This window comes from Malurus melanocephalus, unplaced genomic scaffold (assembly GCF_030028575.1).
Source record: "Malurus melanocephalus ecotype Western Australia unplaced genomic scaffold, MMel_1.1 scaffold_129, whole genome shotgun sequence".
NCBI lineage: Eukaryota > Metazoa > Chordata > Aves > Passeriformes > Maluridae > Malurus > Malurus melanocephalus.
In genome coordinates, this window is record NW_026623361.1 from 195500 (window position 1) to 215686 (window position 20187).

Here is a 20187-nt window from a genome sequence, read left to right on the forward strand (position 1 = left end):
AAAAAAACCCTCAGAAGGGCCACAGATGGCAATTACTGAAATRTTTTCTTCTTGTTCCTTTTCTTACTTTCAGTAGTCTATGACTATGTAATCAACATTGAAGAAGAAAAACAAATGCTTGAGTTGGTTTTGATTTGTATTGTAAAGAAAAAAATTACCTCTGAGAGAACCGGTTATAACTATATCAGGATCAGTTTCAAGCATGTAAAAAACTATAGAGCACAGAACATCAGATTTCTGTGTCACTGAAAGATTGTGACTGAAAGTGCACTGAAGAACCATCAGTGGGATTGTATGGCCATCCATCAGTTATTAGTTTCTTTAAGCAAAGACCAATGCACTGAAGTTTGTCATGGCTTCAAGCCTGCAATTTCTCACCATAGGATAAACTAAGCAAATATGCAAGTTTTTGAAAGTAGCAACCATATTTTCAGTCATTCACATTTTGGTGAGATGCTCATGGGGAAGTCTGTGTCTTTGAGACTCAGTGTTACTGCGCAYATTGCACACCCTCTTCCTATCTGCACATGCCATCAAAAACTGCTTTTCTTTCTAAAAGAGTTGAAGTTCATGTTTCCTGTCTTCACTTTTTTTAAGGCATAAGCCACACACCATCTGTGCATTTTCCATTCAAAGGCTCTATTTTCTGTCTGTCAAACTAAAACGAAGCATCTCTTCATAGCAGGATAATATTGCTCATTGACACTCAGTCAGATGCATCCTGGAAGGCAGGAGAAAGTTTTGTCAGAAAAGGAGAAATTTTAGWGTGTGTGAAAAGAACTCAAAAGTGTCCATGGTCCATGAAGAGATAGTTAACTTTCTATGAAGAATAAATGTAGCAATTTCCTACATCTTGTTACTTTAAATTGGCAAGACCAAACTTATATTGACGGAAATCTTCACTTGTTTTACAATGGGCAATGTTAGCAATTATGTCTTAATTATTGGCGTTAATATTGCATTTTATCCAATGTGCTAAAACACAGTGCTTCATCTGTGGATGCATATGTGCTCTGCACCTGCTTTGAAGTGAAATCGTCCTGTTCTATATTTTGTGTATAAAACTGTARTTCTCCCTTGCAATGCTCCAATTAGTTTACCTGCACATAAATAGAAGGGAAGAGAATTTTAAAATCTGAAGAATGTGAGATTGTTAGTTTCTAGCAGATCATGCCTGCATCAATTGTGAGAAGAGAAACATCGGGAGCAGGAGAGCTGAATGTTGTCTTCAGGTAGAATCACACTTACTTAGAAGCTGTCTCAGTTTTTTCTATGAGCTGCTAGGAGACTTTTACTGTGTCTGTTTAATGATGATGGGAAATATTTGGACACCTGAAGATGTGATTTAGTTCAATTTATTGAAGTTTGACTTGAATAAAATCATCCTTTATTGAAAAAAAGGGCAGTGAATAAACTGTCAATAACTATTTCACTATAATTTCTCCAGAGAGCTTTCTTCTATCCTCTGGGATATAGAAGAATAAAATAAACTGCCATCATATATAACAGAGGTGGATGGAGTCTAATCTGAACAAGTGTGTCCCAAAGGAGTCTTATTTGTGTAATGTCCTAGTTCATCYCCCTCTTCCTGAACTGCCTGGACTTCTGTCAGCAAAGTGCCTAAGGAAAAATAAAACAGGCAAGCAAGCTAATGCTTTATCTTGGWTCTGGGAAAAGAAAGGAGCAGCAATGAGATGCAGTATTAAGAAAAAACAATTACTTGGTCTGGCCTTTGATATGGAAGCAGCAGAATTGCACTTCTGGTTCCCCTGTGCAGGTATCCAAAGGACAGACCAGGACAGCAGGAAAAGGCAAACTGGAGGTCCAGAGGAAAAAGTGACACAGGTTCCAGCAGTAGCATTGACATACCTAATACCTTGCTTTCTCAGTGCTTTCTGGCCCACTGCTGTTGTCGCAGAAAGGTTACAAAGCTGAGGCATGGTGGCATGCATGGAGCTTTTCATGTTGCACTCCTAAACACAGTTGCAAAACAAGGGGAGGTAAAAGTCAGCTTTTAAACTTAGATATATAATGGCTGTTTCTGCTACTTTTTGTGGTCATGGAAAGAATGAAAAATATTGTTCAATGGAGGATTGCACAGCAGGGTAACCTGTTCTTTTTTTCCTGGGCAGCTGAACTGCTCAGGTTAAACTGTCTTGTACAAATGCCTGTCACTCTTCAAGAGAAACTGACTTTCTCTGAAAGAACCTAAAAGTGCATTTCCGTGATGATTCCAAAATAAAAAAAAAAATAAAGTTATACCCTGATAGATGTGAGGAAATGTGTATAAATTKATGTAAATGATGGTGAAGTCTCCCTCTGAACATTTCAGCTCCTTTTCTTTCACGAGAGGACAGAAGACAGCAGAGGAAGGTGTAGAGCTGACTGTTTTGCTGTGGCTCTGCACCTCTCCATCTGCACCCCAGTTGCTGAAGACTGCTTGAGATGCCGTTTTATCAGCATTTACAGCCTGCTCTGAGAGCTGCTCCTGCTGGGCTGTTGTTTCCACTCTGCTCCATCCCCTGGGTTTCTCAGCCTCTGCCTACATTCTCCTATATACAGTTGCCCGTAGCAACACCCATTTGAAAAGGCCCCCGGTGCTGTCATCTCCYCTGGAGCAGCCCTGGCAGAGCTCAGTTCTCTGATCCTCCCCTGGTGAGCAGGACTGAAGGAAACATACCTCCAGAAAACAACAGTTTCCAGGAATGAGAGGACAGCATATCCAACACCTAAAGTGATGAATCACTTACCTGCTAGGAGCTGGTCTGGTGGAAACACCCTATCCCTGATGTTCTTCAGAACCCAGAATCACCTCCTCTCATACCTGCCGGCTTCTTGTGGATCTGTGCAATCTGCTGGATAGAGAGACTCAACTGGTTAAAAATAGTCTACAAAAGGTTCATTTTTAAACTGAAAGAGAGTAGGTTTAGATTAGATATTAGGAAGAAATGGTTTACACTGAGGATGGTGAGGCACTCGAACMGGTTGTCCAGAGAAGCTGTGGATGCCCCATCCCTGGAAGTGTTCAAGACCAGATTGGAAGAGGCTCTGAGTAACCCAATCTAGTGAAAGTTGTCCTTGTCCATGGCAGAGGGTTTGGAAAGAGATGATCTTTAAAGTCCTTTCCAACCCAAGTCATTCTATGATTCTATGATTCTATGATTTTTAACCTCTCCTCTGAATGTGAGGCTACAGGGAACTGCACTGGCACAAGAAAGCCAATGCCGGGGTCAAGTGGGCAAGAGCAGCTTCTTCTGCCATTTTCACTGAGATAAATGCTTATCAAATTTCAGTGTCAATTGAGAAAGCAACATTTTTTTGTCAGTGGAGCTGGCAACTTCTCTATTTATGTGGCAATGCTGGCATTACTGCAGCAACAGGGCTCAAGGGGAACTTGGTAGGTAGGATCTACTTACCCTGGAGTTCTGCACTCAAATTTGCCATCACCTGAAGGTATAAAAGATTTGATATAAGATGCACAATACYAATACAAAGCCAGCATCTGTCAAGTCTGTTCCTGGAAATCCAAGTCCCAGTCTCAACATTAACATTGGGATGTTTGTACTCAGATCTACACTCTATATCAGGTCATTTATYCTCACTCCAAGTTCCTTCTGCATTCTCTTTCTTTTCTTCCTTCATGCCCAACATATGCCATCACTTGCCAGTGAAACCATGGATCTGTGGCTTTTGACCACAGATTATATAAATTCCATTTAACCAAATAGCAGAATTGCAACAGCAATTAACAAGGCTGGATATGGCAAGGTCTCTGATCAAGAACTGCTGAAGTTGGTAGGTTGTAACTCAGACTAGTGGTGCAGTTCAAAATTGGGCATTGAGGCTTTGAAGTCATTGAGCTTGSCCCCATCAGTGGTTATAATGCCTTCATTTTCTTGTATGCTGTGCATTTAATTTGTCTTAATAGGGGGAAATTACATTATCACTGTTCTTACAGCTATTGCTGTTCTCATGTCCAATTAGAAAAGAAGTGTGTGTGGCAGATCTCTAATAAACATGAAGAGATAGAAGTATATTATAGCTTTTCAAACTAAAAGTGAATTTCTATTGGTCATATAGAGCATGGGTTTTTGAGAGATTTGGAAAATACACAGTAGGTGTGTAAATCTTGGAAGAGAAGCTTATGGAAACAGTAGTGGGAACCTAGATTTTCCTTAGCCAGTGCAGTGGGTAGAAAAGCTTAATTACTMACAGATACCTTCCTACTCAATTCCGTCAACCCATGCTATAAGGTTTTAAATTTGTTCAGCCTGTCAAATGGTTTGTATGCCTGACCCAGCTCTTGGGGATCAGTACAGACAACACTGTGTGCTTTGGCTCACTCCAAAGAGAGCACTGCTGCAGCAAAGAGTTATGTAAAACAGGAAATGTCGAAGTTTTAAAATTATGTGTTAGCATTTTACAAGCCAAAGCAAAGCAGTAAAGCATGTTTCATTTTGAAAGATATCTATACTCTACCAGTCGGTATCACTGCATTGTGGAAGACCTGATCCTTGAGTAGACTGTGTTGGCACGTGCTTACTCATACAKCATTGGAATAAATCTGTCATTTCCTCACTCCTGCTCACATCAGTAAGTTGTGACTATGCTGAATTACCTGTCCTCACATTGCTGAGTTTGAAAAGAGTCACTTCAGCCTATTTAAAATAAAATTAATTGGAGGATACCATAAAAAACCTCAGATTTTACTAATTGAGTAGAGCAAATTTAGCAATATTCTACTTACTATAAAAAGCATAACTAAACAGTCTCCTTAAAAGGATGCTTTTTATGGTGATATATAGAAGGTGAAAGTTTGGGGTTTTTTAAAGTTGCATGTACCAAAAGTAATGTACCCAAAGCATTGATGTTTTCAGTAAACCTGAGGTGAGCAACATCCCTGAAAAAAAATCATTCCATGTGTTGAATGGGCTGCAAAGCAAATAATGCCTTTGCCTGAATCATCAGAGATCTCCTCAGACACATTTATTCTAAGGTAAAAATGGCAAAGTGTTCAACTGAAATTGTGAATGTTTTGTAGAAGGACAAGAGGGGAAGAAGAAATTCAAATCCTCTTCCCCACAAGCTCCAAGGCCTCAGCTGTGGCAAGACATGTAGGAGGTAATCTACAGAGCACTCTGTGTTTTCATAATTGAGTTGTGAACAAAAACRGAAATACACGTAGTCATGATTATTCTGTGTTGGAGGGACATATGTACCCTAATAATGTATGGAGACAATATGGTGATTTGCCATTCAAATGATATTTAGCCACAGAATCTTGTTCTAATTTTAATTGACATGCAATAAAGTAARTCTGGTTTACTAATATCCCCATAATAATTTTATGAGAACAGATTAGTTCTCACATCAAAACTTGTTTGGGAGGAGGTACCCAAAATTCAATCATGTGTATGATGTCAGTCAGCCCAGCCTCCCTCATCTCTGTGTTTTTTATTGTGTCAGTATGTCATGTTTAATCTCTATGAAATGCCGGAAGTTCATTAATGAGATGTTTCTAAGATGTTTCATAGTCACTATTTTCTAATATATGTCCTTTATTAAGTAATGAAGCAAGGTAAACAGGATTTTCTGAGCTCYTATTAATACTTTTTCTGAGGAACACAACAGAATTATGACATCTAACCCTTCTGTTACTTCACAAAATATTCTTATACTGGACCAGCTCATTCGGTCATTCTCCTGACAATAGCATGTTGTGTTTTTGTTTTTAGGGTTTTTTTCTACAGATTGCACTCATGGGAGCCTGACAGCTATGGTCTGCCTATGCTGAAACAGGGTTAATTTTTCTCTGTCTATATCACTCTTTATTGTAAGTGTTGAGAATTTTTTTGAAAGCACCACATAAACACATAATCTTTTCCTCTTCATTTAAAACTCTTTTGGAGAATGTGATTTACTTCTCTACTTGTTAAGAGTTGCTGTGACTTTGAAAGCATTCATTTCTTCAGCACCTGGCTGGGAAAAAWTTTTTTCTGTATGGTTCAAAAACGTTTCTTTCACAAGTATGATAGGCTCTGTCTCTTCAACTACTTCACTAACAGGCTTTTTATTTTAGAAGAGACTCTTTTGTGGCACAGGATTTTGTACCTATTTTTCAACRTGTGCATTATAGGCTGTATCAAAGCGCTATTGCCTTTTCATGTATGGCAAACTATTTTGGACTTAGCTTCCCGGAAGCCATTATAGAGAGACAAAAGATTGGACATAGTCCTTTAAGTGCAGAAAGGACTTGATAAATTGCCTCAAAACTTTCAGATTTCTTTTCACACAGTCCTAAGAAATCCTATTATTTAATTACGTACTTATTTTCCAAAGCAAAATGTGCTATTCAGATGGGGAATAAATACTGTGAATGGTGAGGTTAGACACCTTTAAACGTATTACTAGTACAGGTGGCATCTTCAAAACTTCTAGAAAGAGACAGGATTTTACTAAGTTATTTTTTCCAGGGTTTTAAAATTTAAAAGTAGATTGTGTTTGGAGGAAATTGGGAATTTTTTCTTCCTCTGGAAGAATATTTAAAGAATTAAATAKGTGATACTACTATGTTTTTGGATAAACATATTTAGTAAAAGCTTTCTCAGCTTCACTATTCTCATAAGCAGAGTGGGAAAAACAATTTTAATTAAATGTGGTTTTAAACTGATCATCCTTAACAGTATCAAGTAAACCGCATCACATCTGTGAAAAAGGTATTTACAAAGCTGAGTGTTGTACACAACCTGCCAACCACTGAACCTCCCTGCTTCCAGGTTTAACAATTTCCAAAAGACTAGGAAAAGCTATCTTCCAAAAGAATCTGAACTCTGGGATCATTCTTGTGATAAATTTCTCTTTGTGCTTTTTAAAATGTGTTTCCTTCTTTAAACAGTAACATTGAAAAGATTGGTGTTTTTGAAGTTCTTGCTCCTTAGCATGAAGGCCAGGACATGGCCCGAAGTTAGAGCCTTCAGGCTTCAAAAAAATGAGTAGCATTGTGTGCTTTGTTGCACTGTAGAGTGCATGTAGCTTCTTCAAAGTTCAGCCAGACATTTTACCTACAAATTTTTTACTCTTATATTTTTCAGCCTTATGATTTCCATTCAGGGGGTTTCATAAGAGAAGAGCTCACTTTCTCTGGAGGCTCTCAAATACGCTGCTGGAAATCTCCCTTGCTGGGCCAGGTAGCTGCAGACACCTCTGGGCAGAAGGGAGAGCTCCTCTAGAATGGTTGACACTTCCAACAGCAGTGCAGTGTTTGCTCACAAACTAAAGCTGTTAATTCAGTGCAGAGAAAAACCTCATAAAGCAGAGAGAAAGTAAATAAATAGTTTCTATGGGTCTGTCAAAAGCTGCTGGGGGGCATTAACCTTTAATCAGAAGTATTTTAGAAACAGTTTCACAGTTTTACCTCTGAAAGAATTCACTGCAGTTTTATCTTTGCACATCTATGTTTCCAGACATCATTAAGGTATGATTTTATTTCCACAAATCTGTAAATATCCGACTGGAAAGCCAGAGATCCCTTTTATCGTCCATATGAATTCCTATCAGACTGGGCACCTACCATGCAAGSGGGCTGGACTGACCAGGCTCTAAAGGGTCCCTTCCAACTTTAGCCACTGTCTGATATTGGGATGCCCTTAGTACATCACTTGTACAGTTATATCAGAAAATGCCTAGCTTTGTAGCTTTTAACTACTCCTTAACATCTTGCTATAATCTCATTCAGTTCTCCCCGCCTCTGCATGCCTGTCTTGTCCTTGTTTAACTGTTTGCGTGGGTAAGGCAAATGCTGAGATTTTGAATATTCCTGATGCACAGAGAGCAGGATTGATCATCACCCAGATAGGTGAGAAGAGATTCAGCCCTTGAAATAGGCAGGTGTTTTTACATTTGCACTGGCACAACACTTTGACAGCAAGCCAAAGTTGCTGTGGAGGATTTGGAGTAGTACGTGTTGAACCTCCCTGTCACATTTTACATATAGGTCCTGTTTTACATAAATGTTTGGACCTGTTAAAACCACATGAGTAGACTTGGTCACTGCATTTGTGTTTATTTTACAAACATTTGCCACTAGAGGTGTCACTAAAGAGCATCTCTGGCTTCACAGGAAGGGACATATGCATTATATTTAGGACATGCATGATCCAGGCACTTAGTAGTGCTTTTATGTTTTGAAAAAGCAGAGATTTCAAAACAAAGGTACATGCCTTGCAGTTGTGCGGATAGAAGCCAGCACAATGTTTCAGCATTGTGAGAATGCTGAGCCAAAATCACTGTGCCAAATTTCTGAGCCAAATTCACTGTACTTTCTACTGCTGTCACATTTCTTTGATATTTTTTTTTCCTTCTTTATGATGTCTCAAGTTTGTCTTGATATTTTTGCACCTGGTGCCAAAATGCTTTTATTGTAGGTGGTATAGCCTTTGGAGTAGCCTGACATTGCTTAGGTTGAGCAACCTGGTCTAGCAGAAGGTGTTCCTGCMCATAACAGGGGGATTGGATGAGATGATCTTTGAAGGCCTCTTCCAACCCAGAYCATTCTGTAATTCTCTGATTACTTCACAACTCAGATTTTTTGCCCCCAAGTGTCTATCCATCAGCACACCCCCAAAATTTTTGCTTTCAAAAGGYACAGAAAAGTGAGAAATAGCCTTTKCCCCCTTCATTACTCCTAGATTTTGAGACACAGATTAACAGATAAGAAACTCAGAGCTGATAAAACTGAAGTTCATCATCATATGCTCATTGCAACCGCTTGTGGATTTGTCAGTTCTCCATCATCAGTTTGTCAATGATGAATAGTCACTGAAATTTCTGCAAATATTGTCAGCCATTAATCTGTCAGTTTGGGTTACTTTAGTCACAGTATTAATATTTGCTTCTGCTTTTGTATGGAATATTTCAAAATCCTTACTACACACTGTACCAACAGCCTTTTCTATATGGTGTGAGCTCGTGGGCTTTGCTTTAAATTTGTAATCCCTGCAGCATCTGCTTGGGAACTATGATTTTTTTCCCTTTATTCTTAGCTTTTTTTATGCTGTGTTCCTTTGATCTGTCCTTCAGTTTGATGTGTCCAAGCATCAGAAACATAATTTTCTGAGTGGGTTTTGTTTCCTGGGAGGTAGCCATGCTGAGGCCCCTTGGCACGTGGTGGTTCTGGTAGCAATTGCTACCAAACTTCCTCTCTGACGTCAAGATAAGGCTTGAAATTGGTTAGGAAAATGTAATCACACACAAACAGGCCTGCACATATACAGTTTCTTCAGCTTATCAAAAATAAGTATTTTTCTGTGTCCAGCTTTCTCATAGCCTGTAATACTGCAGAATTTTTGGTTTTCTTTACTTCTTTGAGCTTAGTACTCACAGCTGAGGTCTTTTTGCTTTAGTGAATCATAAGTGACATAAGTTGCATAAAGTTGTTGGTATTTAAACCCAAGGAATAGCTTTAATTTTACAAAATCYTCACCACTAAAATGCCCCCAACAATATGTCCCCAAGCTCAAGTTACCAAGAAGATTCAAACAGGCACCACTTGTTTTTTTAGCCCTGAGGGGGTCCAAAAAGCCTTCCTAATTTTCCACAGTGAGACACATGCTAGAGCTTTATGCCACAGAAAAGCTGTATATGCCAACAATAAAAGTAAGTAGCAAATTTAAGCTAACCTTTGGAAAGTCTTAAAATACAGGCAGCTTTGTACCATTTTAAAGTAAAATTTTAGTGATGAGCTAGATGAGCTTTAGCTTAATGAGTACACAGCATTATGTTCCTGTTCCTTGATAGTTGGAGTTATTATGTTTACACAGACTAAATGACTGCAAACAGACCCTTGAAACAGTGTTAATTGCATTCATGATTCAGATAAACTATTGCCCTGCCGAGATGAATTATGGCTTGAAGTTACTGCTATTTGTTATTCAACAGAAAGGAGGTGTTTATAGTCAACAAACAAATGGTTTCTATACATGTATATGTATCTGACTCAGTTGCAATTATGTACATTTTTCAGTTTTGCATATATGTGTGTGATTCTTGTCCACAGAACTAAAACTCATCAGTATTAYTCTACCAAGGCAAAGGCTGTAAAGCACATTTGAGCACAGGATTTCAGGTTGTCTTGGGGTCAGCCACATGCAGGAACAAATGCCTTTTCATACAACATATTAAAACTAAAATGTGATTAAATATTAAACACAAATATTAATAAAATGTATATTATGTAATTAGATAAATGTTWATATGTTTTAAGACTACATAAAAACCTTTAAATGACTGTTCAACAAGTTACGATGAAGTTTGAGAATACTAATAAGGTATTTCAAAATTGAGCTCTGTTCTATCCTTTCAGTAACACAAAAGCTGTACAGAGGTACAAATCTGTCTAGGGGTGATGGAAAGGCACTGGACATAGCACATCCAGCATCAAAAATGACATAAAAAGTAGAAACAAACCTGAAGGTAGGCATAAAACTTTTATACGTTGACTTTATGATCACACAGCAGCTGTAACAATGCTGTGTACATTTCTTATAAAAGACCTGGAGTGAACCTTAAATAAAATATAACCTTAATTATATCAAATAGAGTGGCAAGGTTTCCATGAATTGCCTTATATGAAATTCTTGCAATAATGAAAACTAGACTCCCAAAGAGTCATATATTATTTAAAGACTACACAGACATGATAACAGAGGTGTCAAAATACCCCTCTAGATGTCTGTTAAAAGTCATTTGTATATAACATTGTTCATTTAATGTAGTCCGTTTAGCTTTTTTTTTCTATTTATGTCTTTTGCCTTCCTTAACTTTGGAAGCTTCTCTTAGTGTAGGTTTCAGTTCAAGGCAGAACATGCAGTTTCTATACATGAAGTGAGAGAAGAGCAGTAACAGGCCTCCAGCTCTCCATATTACAGGGTTTAACAGTGGCTCTGTGAGCTGAGCCTTCTGTGCTAGACAGACATTGCCTCACACCCTTTAATGCAAAACCAGTTTCTCCTGCTTTCCAGAACAAATCAGTGAAAGCCCAAGGTTTTGCGATTTCTAACCTAGACCTCCCATTCACACTTGGTGTGACACTAACCCATGTCTGTGTCACAGGGCTGGGTTTATAGAAGTCTTTTCACAGAGGGCAAGAAATGTTTTGCACAATCTTTTACACAAGTCTTCTATCCCTGTGGTGATACAGACTCTGAGCACAGCACTCATGCAGTCCTCAAAGCATTATCTCTAACCAGCCCTTCAGCCTCATTGAAACAATGTCAAGACTGCTGTCAGGTGTGATGAGTGTCCAAACAAGTTAGAGAGGGAAAAAAATCTCATATATGTATGGTTTCATCAAGACATCTTACACCATTRGTTTCAGCATCAGTGTTTGTCCTTTTGGAATGGACTGAACCCTGCCAGGTGATGTGCAGMAGGTTGTGTCTCTCTCAGCCTGTCTGTGTGTGATACAGCAGGTGCTCCCTGGCACAGGTGGAAGCAGCCACAGCAGCAGTCAGGGCAGGTCCCAGGTCACCGAGCAGCTGAGCACTCATCATAGCAGTCTGTCTGCAGTTATGACTCAGCTCAAGTAGCCCTGGAGACATTTCCAGGTTTTACAGCTCTGGAGTTTGGGAGGTGGCAGGCAGGAGGTGCAGAGGTTGCTCAGGCAGGCAAATCTGGAAACAGAAGAGCATAGAGCACAAAGGAATGCTGTTATAGCTGTGTTTCCCTGCCTCCTTGGGCAGGCTGAGCCTTTCTCCACCACTTAGTCATCTGCACAACAAAATAGTATTYAAATAAACACTACCACACCCCAGCGCTGTTGTGATAAAATAATCTTTTTTCAAATAATTGTAGCAGTCAAGGAAAGTTTCCTGGCTAGCTCCTTCTCCCCTCCTCATAAGAGAGAGGATCAACATGTTGAAATTAATGTTTGAGACAACATGCATGGCTGTGTATCTCACCTGCCAGCCACACAGTTCAGATGCTGTTCTTCCACTGAGGGGAAATCAGTGGTGTCTGCGTGCATGCGTGTGTGTGTGTGTGTTTGGTTTTCTGCATAGACTCAACAAAATCAACAACACTAGAGATTCTTTTCATATCAGAAATTGGACCCAACTGCAGGTTTGTTGCTGTCAGGTAGCTGTGATGACACCATGCCTGCCTCCATGGATGTGTCCTCTCATACAGTGGAAGTCTTCACAGAAATGAGTCTTTTTCTTCTCTTTCTTGAAAGAAGGACTTAATACCCTCCTTCCTTTCTAGAACAGGACACTTTTACATGCTTGCTGATGCAGCAGTGTCGTAAGGGCAATGATGTGACAAGATCTGAGAGTCCTTTMACTGTTCCTCCAGGAGTCCCTACAGGTGAGAATTATTCCACCAGAAGTAGTTTTGTTAGGACTACTCATTCCGCTCAGAGAGCACCAGAATAGGATACCATGGCAGAAGTGAATTTTGCCGAATTATTGGTGTCTGCCCACTAATGGAACAGTGCAAAGTACAAGACATTTTCCCAATGAAGTCCTTGAAGTAGAGTTTCTGTTAGAATTGTTTCTGCTGTCTCTTTTAGAATTACAAAACATCCGTATGTAGATAGTTCAGTACAGARTGTCTGAGAGAAAGAGGGTCAGCATCTTTGCAGATATCTAAGACTTCCTGTATTTCTCTTTACTAGTTACTATTTTCTTGGTTTTTTTCACTGCAGTTGAAAGTCTTTGTCCTATTTAGTTTGGTTCACACTTTCCGTGAACCTCAATTATTGTCCAGTGTCTATTTCACTGGAAATTCATGATTTCACCAGTGAGTTGTGTCTAAAACAGAGCTGWCAGAGCAAAAGAAATAAATATAAAATACATTAGGAATACAGACACAACATCACAAAGAGCTCTGATCTTAGGCTAAACTGGAACACTGTTTTGTGTTGATATTTATATTTCTAACATCACAATGACTCATTGTTGCTATAGTGTTGCCCCCTCTTTCTACCCACTTCCTCTTTGTGGGAAGCAGAAGCAGTGAACTGCAAATGTTCAAAAAGGAAATGAGAACTCTCAGAAAAGAGAGATATTTTGGAGAACAAAAGAAAGACCCAATCACATGATCAAAAATTAACTGAAATTTTTATGTCTGTCCCAGTCTCCCTATACACTCACTGTATGAGGTGCTCCAGGCTTCATTTATGAGGGATTAGGGCTGATGAACTGTTTCTCATATTTTTTCATGGCACCAGGTGCACCAGGAAATGAGAACTGAAGTTTTAATTAATGTAACCTGTGAATGTCAGGAYATCCAGAATTCAAACATTAAATGCTGAACGTGTCACCAGACAGAGAATGGTGAGTGTGTTTAATGCTACAGGAGAAACACTTACAGCTGGCAACACTGGAGCAGTTCCCAACAGAAAAGATGAAATGACCTAATGTTAGCCTGGAATAGGCAGCTGATGCTATTTTACTGTTAGATTGAGACTAATATATGCTTGATATTATTCACTGTTTACTGTCTGTTGGAGGAGTCTTCTTTAGGAGAACTTCCTGCTGAACCTCAGTCCTTCTTATCAAACTGGCTATTGATAAGAATTACAGCTGCTTGCTTTTCTCCATTTATGCCCAGTGTACTTACTAAAAAAATAATGTAGTGTGATGATATTACACTGTCAATGTGATTTCACTTTTTAATTAGTTTTTATATATGTGTGTCCTTTTGGAATATCCACACAATATAACCTGAACACACAGGTGAATTTTAGAGTGCTTTGCAGTAACAGACTTCATAATTGAAATTTTGCTGCCAAAACAAAATCTAAAAATTTGTTTCACATAGGAGGTGTGTTTAGAAAACKTTTTCTGACTCTATCTGGAGTTTAAGTTCCCTCCAACTTCTCAAAAATACATCTGCTACAGAAAATTCAGAATTGATATGAATATTCCTTAAAAAAAATCTGAATTTTTGCTTAAGCAATAGGTTAAAAAAGAACCCCACAGTATTCGAAGGAAAATTGAAGTTATAAGGAATATACTTCCCCAGTTCAGCTGAATATTAGAAAAGATTASAGTAGTTTATCATGGTCAATGGATAATGGGACACAGGCAAATCAGTATGAAACTAATTTCAARCTAGTACCCTGAAATTTTTACTAAGAAGGCTGCCTTCATTGCTGGGCTGGTAAAGTTAGGATTCGTCATGCATTTCTATCAGTGGTGATAATCTAGTGCCATATCTGCAGATATGTCTAACAAATCGATTGTAACACTTCTTAGTAGTGTTTCTACTACTAGTAGTGTTTCTAACACTTCTTAAAACCATTCTGTTTTCCCAACTCAGAATTATCTGATTTCTACTTGATTAACTATGATCTCCATTGCTACTTGAAACAGTGCTTTCAAGAAATGTCACCCAACTTGTAAAATAAAATTCACTAAACCTTATCAGCATTCTCCCATACCATAAAATCACCAGCATTTTTTCCTGCAGTTGCTTCCTGTTTTTATTCTTCATCACAAGAAGCAATTTTGTATTTTCAAATGGTCTCCAAGTGTCAGCCACTGCTGACTATTTTCATCAAACGATTTCATCATTTCGTTCTGCATTTGCTTCCCAATSTGCAATGTAACTTGTTGCTCTTTCAGTGTTGTGCTCTGTGGGTCACATTGGTGCTCTAATTGCTCACGCAGTCATTTGTTCATAGCTCACCGTGATTCCCTGCAATATCTATTGAGTGCTAGTGGCTCTCACAACAGACCTAGCAACAAAATCCAGTCAACTAAACAAACCAACCTGAAGAGTTCAGACTGCAGCCTTGACGCCACCAGCAGGATTCCAAGAGGGATCTGTGGGAAGCAGCCCAAAGGCATAATGCCACCCGGGGAATGTGAGCCTTAACTGCGTTTCTCTTTSCAGGGCATTTCCTTTATGCTGTGGGAGATGCCTGCCAGTCCTTAATGCTGTCCACCCTGCACCAGGGGCTTCCCACCTTTCCATCTCTGGCCAGCCTGCAGCTGCTTCTTTTCTTCAAGGAACAGGGTGGGCCAGGGGCATGGCAGCCCCTCACTTCTGTCCCCACAGGTGCTTTGGGCACAACCCCCCAGCTGCTGAGAGATTCCTCTTGTCCATTTGTTTTTGCATGTCTGTCCACAGGGTGGAGGTCATGATTTGCGTATAAACCAGCCTGCACAGAAAAGAAGCATTAAAATTAGAATTATAGAGGGATCAAGTCATGGAARAGAAAGGAAAGGTGGGGGAGGAAATATTTGTATGCCAAAGGGAACAACAGCAAAAAGTTCTTATCGTGAAAAGCATTTTGTCTGYGTGGTTTGTCACTTGTGCTTTTTTCCACACCACAGAGCTGCAGTCGAGCTCTCCCTAGCACAGAAATTTAATGAGGAGGCTGGAGCCTCCTGTAGGACCACTTGATGTTTGATTGTGGATGCAGGCAGAAATGCAGAGGCCCTGGAAAGCCCACGCTTGGAGCTGTCATTAGTGGGGGTTGTGCTGGAGGGGTGAAGGTGTGGGATGTCATTCACAGCATGAGGCAGGACCAGTGTTAGAGAGGAATCTGTGCTGGTAGCAGGGTGCCAGTGAAGGGAAGAGGGGTGCAGTTCTGCACTGTTGCAAACGTGGTCTTTTCACACTTGTCTTTGAAGCACAAGTGTATCACACTGACTACATTTTCCTTTATTTCTTAGAGCCTAATGTCTATTTCAYAATCGGCGTCTCATAGTTTCAAAAAGAAACAAAAAACAGTGTCTCTTGGGATTTTTTTCTGACCTCTCAACAAGAATGTTTTTGCTAAGCAGGTAAATTGTGTAATCCTTTATTAACCTTAATAAAACACCAGCAAAGATCTATCATGAGTGTTACTCCAATTTGCTCAATGATGCTCTGGACATGCCCTTTATTCTTTAGTGATATCTTATTAAAGSAAGCTTGTCTTATCAACAGCTTTAACTAAAACAATATTACTATATTCAGGCTTTAGGATGGGAAGTGTTTGTAGACYGAAGCACCTCTGGCCTGAAAAATCTCATGACAGGGAGTCAGACCAGAGGAGACAGTTTGATAAGATCCACATGCTGAYGAACTGTGAAGTGGGACCCTGAGAAATAGGAAAACTTCAGTAATGATGATTTAAAAATAATGGGTTAATAATGGGTGAAAGACATTAGGCTCAGATGCAGGGCATCTTTAACTCCTACTGGGACCCTCATGAGGGGCTGCTGATTTTGCCATGGGCTGCATCCTCTGGTGTGTGCTSCCACCTGGGCTTCCATGGCCAGGCTACAGTGTGTGCTGAGTGTTGGATGATGTGCCACCTGCACTAACATCAGGAGTCAAAAGCCTCAGAGAAATTGCACCTTTTGTAACAAAGATTTGGTGTGGATGGATTTCTGGAAGGCAAGARCCACCCCTGTGACAAACCGATGATGCAGAGCAGCATCAGAGAGAACAGAGTGGGTGCGATAACCCTGAAGCTTGGAAGCAATCCTAGGCACAAAGAAGAGTGAACCTAGCAACCAGACCAAAGTTCAGACCTCCTCTAAACTCTCTTTTCCTTCCTGTATATTTTGTTCTGCTTTTTGTTTTATTCTGATTCTGGAGGAAATGCTGGCATGTGTTTCTTCCCCTTATGGCTCAGACATAGTCAAGCACAAGTGGGTAACAGCTTGGGAGAATGTTTTTTACTTGAAGCTGAGCTGTACCAGAGGGATTTGTTACCAGTTCATCGATCTTGCATGTGATAGAAGTCCTAACATGCTACCTAGAGGTTTATTTTTTTCAACTGTTCTGTTTTGTTTTCCAGGGTTTGGTATGACCACCCCAGCCACCGTTGGAGGCAAAATTTTTCTGATATTTTACGGCCTTATAGGATGTGCAGGGACCATTTTGTTCTTTAACCTGTTCCTGGAGCGCTTGATCACTGTCATAGCTTACGTCATGAAGTCCTGCCACGAGAGACAGCTGAGGAGAAAAGGGGTTCTCCCTCACAATGGCCGGCGGGGCTCGGGGACCTCTGAGGTGGACAGCCTGGCAGGCTGGAAGCCCTCTGTGTACTATGTTATGCTGATTTTATGTGTAGCATCCCTCATCATTTCCTGCTGTGCCTCTGCAATGTACACACCGATTGAAGGGTGGAGTTACTTTGACTCACTTTACTTCTGCTTTGTGGCCTTCAGCACCATTGGTTTTGGTGATCTGGTCAGTAGCCAGAACATCAGGTATGAGAGCCAAGGCCTTTATCGCTTTGGCAACTTTGTCTTCATACTCATGGGGGTGTGCTGCATCTATTCCTTATTTAATGTGATCTCTATTGTCATCAAGCAGTCCATAAATTGGATATTAAAGAAGCTGGCCTGCAAGTGCTGCCACAGATGCCAAAGAAGATTATTTCATTCACGCAGGAATGTGGTAATGCCAGGAAATGTGCGCAGCCGGAGAAACATCTCCATCGAGACTGACGCTGTCAATGAGAGTGACACAGACGGACGCCGTCTGTCAGGAGAGATGATCTCCATGAAAGACTTCCTGGCCTCCAATAAAGTCTCACTGGCCATCATGCAGAAACAGCTGTCAGAAACTGCTAATGGATACCCAAGGCAAATGGGCTCTAATTCAAAACAAAATGGATTCTCTGGYGGGGTTGGAGCCCTAGCAATTATGAACAACAGACTGGCAGAGACAAGTGTAGATAGGTAAAATTATAACAGTAACAACACTGWAACAGTGTGGACCATTTCAACAGGTATTGAAATGTGAATCAAATTAAATAGCTGGAGGGAGTGCCACCAGAGGGTGGGATGACGTGAAGGGCCTACCTCCTGATGGAAGGTCTCTTGCCATTTTTTTGGGGCTGCCACTTAATGTTTTTGCATTGTACCAGTCCTGGCCTTCCTTCTTCCCCRTCCTTCAGCTCCTCAAGCAGGTTACTGCAGGAGGATTTTAATTTAACTTTCAGATCAAATTTCCATGTCCTATTCTTCTTCATTTAGGTGAAATACAGATTTCAGGATAAGAAATCTGTGGGATGGGAAGAAACCAAGTGTGTCTACTGAACACATTCTTAATTCAAAGGTTGTTTGGAGCTTTCTGTCTTACTCTCATCATGCCTGTTTCCTGGAAGTAACTTATCTGAGACCAARAGATGAATCAGCCTTTGTGATATTGCAGATCTTATTTAATGGAAAATAATATGAAAGTTGGCAGGTATATTCTGGAGCTATTTTAATGTGAATGAGGAGAGAATTTTGSCTTTAGAATTTAATTTAGTCTTCCCTATAAGAGGATACTGTCAGAAATGATAGAATAAAAATTTATCCCACTTTTGTTTTCTTCATTTKCAAAACATTATTTTTTTTTCAAGGATACTTTTTCTTATAGAATTGAATCACTGTGGTTTTCTGTTTCAAAAATACCAAATTAAATTGAAAATTGACATACTGATGAGTGGGATGAATTATTCCACATAGCAATCAAATTCCCAAATTTCTGTTCTTATTTACCTGAATTATGACTSAAGCATCAGCATTGTGTAATGCAACAAGTAACTGAGTTTACACAACAGGCTTTAGTATGCTATTAGATTGCCATGCCAGCATTCAGARTGTTATTGCAAATGGATGTGATCACAGAATCACTTTGGCAGTGTCCTTTTTCTCTTTCATGTAACTCTGTCATTCTTTACCTATTTCTCTTTTTCAGCGATGATAATGACAGGGTCTTGATTGGGGAAATAAAAAATGTTTTAGCTTCTCATTTTTCTCAGTGAAATTCTCAGTGTTCATTATGACTCAAAAGAAAATTTCAATGAGAAGAATAGTTACAGTGAGAAGAACATGAAAATGGGAAAAAAGTCATCTTTAATGACAGTGAAATCATCCTTTGTATTAGGTAGCTGGGGAAATAAGGTATTAAATTCACATAAAGTCTAACAAGAATTTAAGGAAGACTGGGCTGAATTCCTGATTCTCCTTTAACCATACAGCACATTAAAGCTAAACAATATATGAGAGTGTAAATAAGTTGAATTGGTCACAAAGGACCTGATTCCCTGGAAAGTATAGTGTATGCATCAGGACTAAATGTTTTGTCACAGGTGGAAGGCCTTTCAGAATACTGCAATTAGAGGAAATTTAGAACACCATTCTGTAGTTCTCATTTTCTCTCATACAGAACAATGCAGATAGCCTCTTTGGTTTAATTTGTATTAGGAATTAATATAATACCCTTTTTCTTGTTTCTGGCCAAAAGTTCTTATACTTAYGTTGCTAATACTACAGAATAACATTTTAATACTCATTTTATCAATATTTGTATTTAAAAATAAAAGTTTGGAATCCTTTCATGTAATAAGCTAAYCCCAGATATTCAACAAATGTACTTAAATAGTGAAAAAATGGCAAGCTCTTTTGACATTATTAGAGGTAAAAATTCTAATTTAAAGTCAAATCCTGCTGACTTTAGTTACAAGAAAAGCTTCAAGCTGAAGTCATTAGTCCAAAGTCTGATACCCGTCAACTCAGCTGTGCAGCAATGGAATAGCCTTAAAAATATCCCTTCGTGTTTACGTGTTTCCCATGCAAAATCTGAATCAGCTCCAAAACCCTGACTGCTGTGGAAGTCTTATTTGGTTGGGGGAGGCGGGGGGAGGTATGTGTTAGTAAAAATTGCCACTGAGTTATTTTGGGTGAAACTATAGTACCCAACATCCATTCTATTGTTACACTTCTATTTTTTTTGTTTTGTTTTGTTTTGTCCCAAGGCCTTCTTTATCTCAATCTCATGGAATAAAAAATACTTGGATACAAAAAGAGAAAAGTACTGCTCTGAAGAGTCCTTTCCAAATTCCTTCAGAAGTGCCTTTGTTCRCTGCCTGTAACGCTAAGATCTCAATGTTACCAATATATTCCTCTGCCAACCAGCAGAAATAGTGTAGGACTTAGCCATTGCTTAAGCAGTCATTAAGAGGGTCTTCAGATGGTTTCAAGACATGGGACAGTTGTGTTGCTCTGTTCCATTCTTTCTGGTAACAAGCYATGGTTACTCATCACCACAGAGGAAACAATAGGCCTGAAAACATCTATGGTTATCAAAGCAAGGTACTAATAAATCAAAGAGATTCTATCCAAGAGRTTTGGCAAGGCTGTGAGGGAGCTTTGGTGTACACTAGCTCTGTTTTCATTGATCGGCCCTGTCCTG

At 39.5% G+C, this 20187-nt stretch overlaps 1 protein-coding gene across 1 annotated transcript in view; it reads left to right on the plus strand.

The window, feature by feature from the left end:
- The window catches only part of KCNK13 (potassium two pore domain channel subfamily K member 13), a 45804-nt gene extending 26071 nt beyond the window's left edge, over positions 1-19733 (plus strand). Inside the window, exon 2 of the mRNA XM_057370581.1 lies at positions 16796-19733. Coding sequence (XP_057226564.1) covers positions 16796-17688 — 893 coding nt within the window. The 3' untranslated portion in view covers positions 17689-19733. The remainder of the gene's footprint in view (positions 1-16795) is intronic.
- The last annotated feature ends 454 nt before the right edge of the window (positions 19734-20187 follow it).